At 38.1% G+C, this 8,128-nt stretch overlaps 1 protein-coding gene across 1 annotated transcript; it reads right to left on the reverse strand.

Annotated features, from left to right (window-relative positions):
• Positions 1-509: 509 nt before the first annotated feature.
• nmt1b (N-myristoyltransferase 1b) lies at positions 510-4,534 on the reverse strand. The gene is made up of 12 exons (XM_079852059.1): positions 4,444-4,534; positions 4,258-4,357; positions 4,021-4,165; positions 3,827-3,945; positions 2,738-2,829; positions 2,536-2,652; positions 2,286-2,456; positions 2,066-2,174; positions 1,400-1,570; positions 1,136-1,303; positions 817-954; positions 510-712 (listed from the first exon to the last, which is right to left on the reverse strand). The coding sequence occupies exons 1-12, from the start codon at positions 4,479-4,481 to the stop codon at positions 692-694; spliced, it is 1,389 nt and encodes a 462-aa protein (XP_079708185.1). The 5' UTR covers positions 4,482-4,534; the 3' UTR covers positions 510-691.
• Positions 4,535-8,128: the final 3,594 nt, after the last annotated feature.

Below are 8,128 nucleotides of genomic sequence, written 5' to 3' on the forward strand. Positions count from 1 at the left end.
GGACAGACAAAAACACTTTTCATACAATGATTCACACAGTGTGCTGGCTGAAGGCACAGAAGCTAGCGCTGTTATGATTCAGGGGTGCTTTATAGTTTCCTGGTTGATGACGTCACCTGCCTATGATGTTTGGACTGATTCCATACGTGCTTCATGACGCAATCACACAGGGGCGTTCCCATGGCGTTTCGACGCAGCTCGAGTTCCCTTGAAATGGAATTCAGTTTGTGGACGCATATGTTGCGCGACATGATCCAAACGCAATTGCATTTGTGTTTCCATTTTCTTTTCTGTGTATGTAGCGTGTTTATTTCTTTATAATATTGATAAAGTTCTCCATTATGTTTTTATATGTTACACAGAGATTTTAATAGGTATTAGTAACCCAGTTCTGGCAGCTTGAACGAAACAGATGTCAGTACTATAGTTTTATGGTTTTCTGCTCATTCAAAGAATTTAATATAAACTAGGATACTGTATTTTAAAGATAATTTTGTAAAATCCAAAATAAGCATTACAGATCTTTATTGGCAAGGGTTTAAACAACATTTTCAATGCTTGTTCATTAAATAAACACATGGATGCAAATTTCAGATAGAGAAATGAGGATTTATTTAATATTTAAGAAAAGTGTGCTATTTGAGTTTTGTGCTTATGTCATTTCACTGCGCATTTGTGGCCCAAACTGCCATTACTTCAGCACAACACCCACCTGAAACATAGAATACACAGTATCAGTTAATTAAATCTATCACTTTTCCTTCAAAAGAACGAAGAAGAAAAAGAAATTTAAACTATCACAGAATGTTTGATTACCTTGTCTGAGGATATTTCAGGGCATCTCCAGTTGTAGAGGTAATACTGTTTGTGTACCTCTCCCATTCTGAACTTAAGTGGCTCCAAAAAAGCTTTATTATCCATTACATCCATTGCAGAGAACACATCAAACCCCCTCTGAACAGACAAACGGACAGCACAATAAGTCATGAGACCAGAACAAACTATACAATTAAAAGAACCATAATGACTCTATAGGCCAGGGTAGTTTGGATGTGACAGATGGGCAGTAAATATCCTCATACGAGGCACAATCGATATATTCAGCTGTATTGTGTTGATATGTCCTTTGACTTACTGCTTTACAGATGATAAGGGTGTCCTCCATTAGCTGCAGCAGAGGGGTGGCTTTACTGATGCAGTAGAGAACACAGGCTGCCTTCAGCCCTTTATGCACAGGGTGGTTCAGAGCCGTAGAGGGAAGAGTGTAGAAACTCACCATGTCAGTTATTGTACCGGTCATGCTCTGCATAGAGACATATGAGTGGCATTAATGCAGCACATGACAGCTACCATAGATGTCTGAATGAGAGAGTTGAAAGGTCCTTTTCATCATACTGACCTCCACAACATATGTGTCAATCACGCCATCTTGAGGCAGAAGCCAGTGCTCAACATCCTCCAGGGTCAGAACAGGAGAGAGATGAAAAGCCTTTAGATGTTCTCTCAGAAGGGCCTGAACCACTAGCACATCCTGCGCAGTCATGGGGCGAAGGCCAGTAGTTTTTGTTGTCTGTTGTAATAGAAAATAAGGAGAGAGATTATTAGTGTAGTTAAAAGATGTACATACTTTCTCTCACATCTTCAAAAGGACTCCAAAGACAATGCCACTATATTTATTTATTTATTTATTTATTTTTGAAACAAACCAATATGAGCTTAAAATGGAATAAACCTGTAAAAAATATTGTTCAAAGTCAAAAGGTTTGAGATCCACTGCTCTAAACTAACCACAAATGTTTTTTTGTTTGTTTTTTTGTTTGTTTCTTTTCAGACAGTTTAGGATTACTATGGTTTTTGGAAAGATATTGATACTTCTATTCTTGTTAATCACTGTTTACACCTACTATATGCCTTATAGAGAAATTAATTTCAAATAATTCCATAACATTGTAAAACAATGTACTACTTTAAAAAATACTCAATGACATAATAAATCTATACTCAATGACAATCAGAATTTCAAATTAATTCAGGAATAATTAGCGACTCAGTAGGGCAGTCTGACCTCAGGAAGCCGATTTAGCTTGAGGGCACGCTGCAGGGTCATGTTACGAGTGAGAGAGAATAAATTCAGCTCAATCAGCTTGCGTGGGTTCAGCGATCTGTGCCAGTACCTTTTAACAACCATAAAGAATAACAGAATTTGGTTTTAAACAATACCACAAATAAAACAGCAGCGGTGGTCTGGGGGAGTAAGAGAAACATCCTGACAATTTCCATCATACCTGCAGGTTGCAATAGGCTTTGGTAGGACCGCACTGGTGCTGTAGACTGCTTGAGATATACCCTGCTGATGGACACGTCTGGTGATCTCCTTGATTAAGACTGGTGCCACTCTTTTTGAGCGAAGTTTTTTGTGCACGCAGAGGAAGTTCACTTCCACCATCTTTAGCTCTCTGTGGAGCATCTTTGTCATTTGTATCAACCAAAATTATTTAAATAATTTTAACCAACTGAAAAAAATTATTCACTTACATGTCAAATACTTTCATAGTAGCAGGAATGGCATTTATGAATCCCACTAGTTTTTGACTGGAGTTTACTCTGACTGCACAGTGCCACTGTGATTGCCCTCCAGGGGGGCATAGAGCCCTGCAATAAGTGCAAAAACAGAGAGAAATTATAAGATCAGTTGTTTGTGATCATATTGATGTAACTATTAAGAGATCAAACACACCAGAGCAAGAACTGTGGAGAGTAGTGCAGACGAAGTGTGTTGTCATCCTCCTCCGTGTAGTTTTCATTCAGCAAATCACAAAGTTCTCTCAGCTACAATTACATAGAGAAACATAAGGAGGAAACTAGTTACAGGGTTGAAGATAAAGATAATCGTTTATCTTTTACTGTAGTACCTGTAGTTCCCAACTGGTGCATGGGCAGAAATGCGAAAAATGGAAAGCAGAAATGCAAAAATCTATTTAAGCTTTATCCTATCTGCGCGACGGTGTCATCAGACTGCTTCTCTTAAAACAGGTATTTTGAGCAGGAGAATGGAGTATACCAAAGAGCAAAAACATAATAAACAGTACCCTTATAAAAAATAAATGTTCTTAATTATATTGAATGTGCACTTACAATACTCTTAAAATCTTAAGATTATATTTTACAAAGAACGTGTGCTTATAGGCCTACACTTTCATATGTTTCTTAAAACACTTAAAGACACTTAACACTTTTACTTTTAAAAAGTCAAATAAAATAAAGGTCAAATTAAAAGTTTTACTTTACAGTACCATAAATACTTCAGTACCATAAAAACCTCATTCAGTAATATACTGTCACCATATTTCAAAGACACCAAGTAATTATGAAATTACATATAAAAGTGTACTAAATTTCTTCTTAAGTGAGTCAAAAAAGCACTCTTAATTTCACTGTATATACTTTTAAACTAATACATTTTCCTTGAAATTTTAAATAACATGCAATCAGTGTCCGGAAACATAAATTTTGCATATATTCTTTTAAAGTATATTACTTCTGTAATAATTACAGAGATAATATAATATTAATAATGAATAATTATTAAGTGTTTTGACAAGGGAAATCCTTATCATTTATTTACTTTTGGTACTTTTAAGTTTAATTTTTATTTTTTACCACATTAGAAAATGAAAAAGAGTACTTAAACTTTTATTTCATCAAGGCATCTATATTTTAGCTAAAGTGTACTTTGTCCATCCCTGGATTTCAATGACATTTTTGTTCACATCTGTTCAATAAATAATTTTGGGACTGTATTAGTTCAAAAAGTCCTTTCTCTCACCTGCTCCTGATTGTCCAGGTCGAGCGTGTCCCAAATGAATTCCTGTGGCAGTGAGTACGACTCTTCTCGAACGCTGGGCATCTCTGACTTAATCGGTCCATATGATGTCACTTCCTCATCTAAAAGAGAATGAATGCCATTTGTAGAGATGCACACAGGTAATGTTGTTTCTAGCTGTGCACTGTCCATCATACCTATCTTAGGGACTGGCTGGGTATCCCAAAAGCGGTATGTGTGCTTATGAGCCTCCAGTAGACTTTTTGGAGGCCCCTGACCAAAAGAAAACAGGTGCAGGGCTTTTTGAATCTCTTGTTGCTTCTCCTCAGGAAGAGAGTCCAGCTGGAAACAAATTGAAGTTATTTGAAACAGGTAAATATACTCATACATCTCATAAAAAAGATACACATAGACAGACATAGATTATTAGTTACCATTTCGAAAGGGTCCTGTGGCCCCTCTTTAGCCCATGTTTGGTCCTTGTGTTTCTTTGTCTTCTTCTTCTTGCCTTCAGCACCCCTGTTTTCCTCTAAGCTGTTTAAAAGCAGTACATTTCAAAATAAAATAGAATTGAGAGAGAGAGAGAGAGAGAGAGAACAATGAATAGATACAGCACTTACAGGCTTTTCTGCTTGGCCATGAAAGTGTTTTCGGGCATTGGAGCAGCCAGTGAAATGATCCTTCAGCTCTGTAGTTGTGGGTGTTTGTGCTATAGGAGCTTATCTTAATGTGCTGTTAGAGCAGGAGGGAGACACCCAACCTCCAACATGAGTATCTACCAATCAGCTGCCCTCCACACCCTCACACAATGATCACTTATCTTAGCGTAACACTTCAAGCTTGCTTTCAGAGCCACTACTAGTAATGTTTAAACCATTAGATTGCATAATTAAGGGTAATGTGTTAAAATTCCTATAAACTTGTTACTGGGGCAATATATGTTTCCCTTATCAATACTTTTATAAATTGAAAATACTTTTATTGTGTTTTTCTTCATAACAAAATAATATGATTTTAAAGTTTTTTGTAAACTAAAAGGTTTAGTTTGCTATAATTTGTCAAGATGAGTAACATGATACTGCAATTCCAGTGGCTGCAGTTCCAGGACTGCATTTCTAAAACTCTATTGTAGTATGTAGCAGTATGTACTATTTTATAGCATTAACTATTCAACTCTGTATTTGTATTACTGATTTTCAGGAATGATTTATTGTTTAAAATTGAATTATTTAAATTTAATTAATTTAACCAACCCCTAACCATAACTGTTGGTAACCCTCTTTGACATTTTTCACCTAATTTGTTTCAATTTGTCATGTGTTTTGGTTTTGTTTTCTCTGTGTTCTGTTCCCGTTTTGCCTGCCTGATTTGCGAGTTAGTTTCCATGCATGCAGGTTCTTAATCAGTCAACACCTATTCTGTTTCAGTTAATCAACCCCTGTGTATTTAAGCCCTCAGTTTCACGTGTTCCATTGTCTGTTCTCATCTAAGTTTATGTGGTTGTGTTTACTATTATCTCTAGTGATCTCTGGAAGATACTTTATACTTTTACTCCATCATCATCTCTACAACCAGCAAACCTGACAAAATTAGCTCCAATTTTATGGTTTTAAATTCAGTTTAAGATTTATATTTATATAAAAATATCTGTTTGTTTATTTTTTAATGCCAGAGGAAGGCGTTATTTGAACATCAAAACTTTTTTTAAATAACTGGAAGCGACTGACACTGGAAGCCTTGCACATTCAAGTATAAATTGCTCTTATATTGAAAATAAGGTTGAAAATAATATAAATTTTAAATTGTCAGCCAAAAACTAAAACATCTGTTTGGTTTTGATTATCATCTCTATCGCGGTCACACTGACATGACATTGCAGTTCTTCATCATGAAAGTTTATTGTTACGCATGTCAAGATAAGGAAGGAAGAAGTCAGGGTCGGCTTTTACTGAGGCTCTTGCTTTTATTCACTTTCACAAACGAAAAACAAAGTCGCTTTGAGAGAAGCTCTCTGCGCTTCAAAAAACTCAGTCTCAGTGCACAATAGTTCCACACGCAACTCACCAGTCCAGAGCCTTCAGCAGGCATGAGTCCTCAGTCAGTCTCTCTCCGTCTGCTTCCTCTTTCCATGTGGCTTTTATGTGGTCTCTCCACGCCAATTATTGCAACAAGACACAAGTGTTTTTCAGTTTGCACTTGTAAGACTTGAGAAATTAGAAAATGCCAGGCAGTCTAGTTGAGGAACGACCTCTCCCTGAGAAGACAAAGGACCTTTCTGGAAATTAACATTTGAACTCTCTCTTGTGAAACTAGCATCACCATTCGAGACGCAAGTCTCACCTAAGCAATCCAAATCTACATCTTTTTCCCTTGACCCCCCATTCCCCCGTTCCCTCTCTCTCTCATGCTGAGATCACCTAAAATAATTAAATTCACCCAAAAATCTATATGGTTTAATGTGAACAATTATCATACAGTATTATACATGTTTGGTATCATTTGAAATGTCTCAGTGCGACTGGTACAAATGTCTCATTCCCAAAGTGGTAAACCAAAAGGTAATAAGTTATTAAGAGTTTTAGGGATAACTTGTACACAAAGGAGGTTGTGTCTTCCAGGCAAATGGCATTATTCTCCCAAAAGGTGTAAACTCTGAATGCAAATTTCCATCGTTAGCAAATGTTTCCATGTGAAAGCTATGTAATGACATGCAACAAGAGGCTCAGCACGATTCTGTAACCCAGACCAGCCCGTGATGTGAAGTGTATGCAAAACACTTTGCATCATGTATTTTATAATGTCAAGGTTCGCATCTTCTCTCTTTATTCCAGAGCATTTGATGTTTTGTATCTATTATCTTTGAACTGATTATGAAATTGGCATGATACATTTACCTGACATAATAAATTGTAAACATTTGATTTTATTCTAACTGACTCTATTTTCAGTAAAGAGTTAAAAAGAATAGTCAAACATTTGCTCACATTTAATGATGCACAGATATCATTAAAACCATTTCATTTATGGAGTCAGATGAAATAACGAGGTAATACATATGAAAAAAAAAATTCATTTAATCAGATTACTTGGCCACGAGGAAAGACAGTAACGCAAACAAAAACCTTCACCCGTACCATTGGAAAACCACCATTGGACCTTTAGTCGGGCTTACACACTTGACCTACTTATGCACCACTCGTCTACCGTCTACCGGGGAGAGAAAAATCAGGGGAGTGTAATAACTGCCTGCCACAGAGCAGCCTTTACCTGGGTGAAAGCCTGCTGACACAGCTCCGTCCACTGGGCCAGATCTGGTGCTTCATTTATAGTGAGGTCAGTAAGGTCTGAATAATTAGGCACAAACCTTCTGTAATGTCCTGCCAGCCTCAGGAAGTGCCTCACCTACTTTTGGATCTTGGGGACGCACTTGTCGTGAATCCAGATACCTGACCTCCACACGCCCAACAGCACACTTCTTTGGTTTGGCTGTCAGTCCGGCCACTCTCAGCGCTCTCAGGACAGCACGCAGATGCTCCATATGATGCTGCCAGGCATTACTATTGATGATAATGTCATTCAGATAGGAAGCGGTATATGCAGCATGCGGCCAGAGAATCCTGTCCACGAGACGCTGGAAAGTGGCCGGTACCCCGAACAATCCGAAAGAAAGCATAACAAATTTGTGCAATCCAAATGGCATTGTGAAGGCTGTTTTTTTTCTTCTTTGGAGTTAGGCTATAAGGGGATCTGCCAATACCCAGTTGTTAAATCCAGCGTTGAATAAAATTGAGCTGCACCAAGCCGATAAAGCAGTTCGTCAACCATTGGATATCCATCGAATTTCGACACAGCATTCACCTTGCGATAATCCACACAGAATCGTACAGAGCCGTCCGGGCTCGCCTAATTGCCATGGGATTCTTCTATAAACCCCATGTCTAGCATCGCCTCTAATTCAGTCTGAACCACTTTTTTTTGTGTTCAGGTAAACGACACGGCCGGCTGCGCATCACCACACCCGGCACGGCCAGGCTCAACATGGTGCTGAATGAGATTCGCTCAACAAGGCAGGGGCGAGAACATGTCTGCAAATTCTACTTGTAATCTAGCTACATCAGTGAGTTGTAAGGGCGAGAGGTGATCTCCTCCGGGGGCCAGAGCGAGAGATTGAACTTTGGTGAACTTTTGGTCCACTTGGCCAGTAATTTAGAGCTAGACGTAGGAAGCAATGCAAGTACATTCTCTCCCTGTGTAAATTCATGTAATCTGGTTCCCCTGTTGTCCAGCCGGCTCTGTTTGTCCTGG

Source organism: Squalius cephalus (genome assembly GCF_949319135.1).
Source record: "Squalius cephalus genome assembly, chromosome: 19".
NCBI classification, from domain to species: Eukaryota; Metazoa; Chordata; class Actinopteri; order Cypriniformes; family Leuciscidae; genus Squalius; species Squalius cephalus.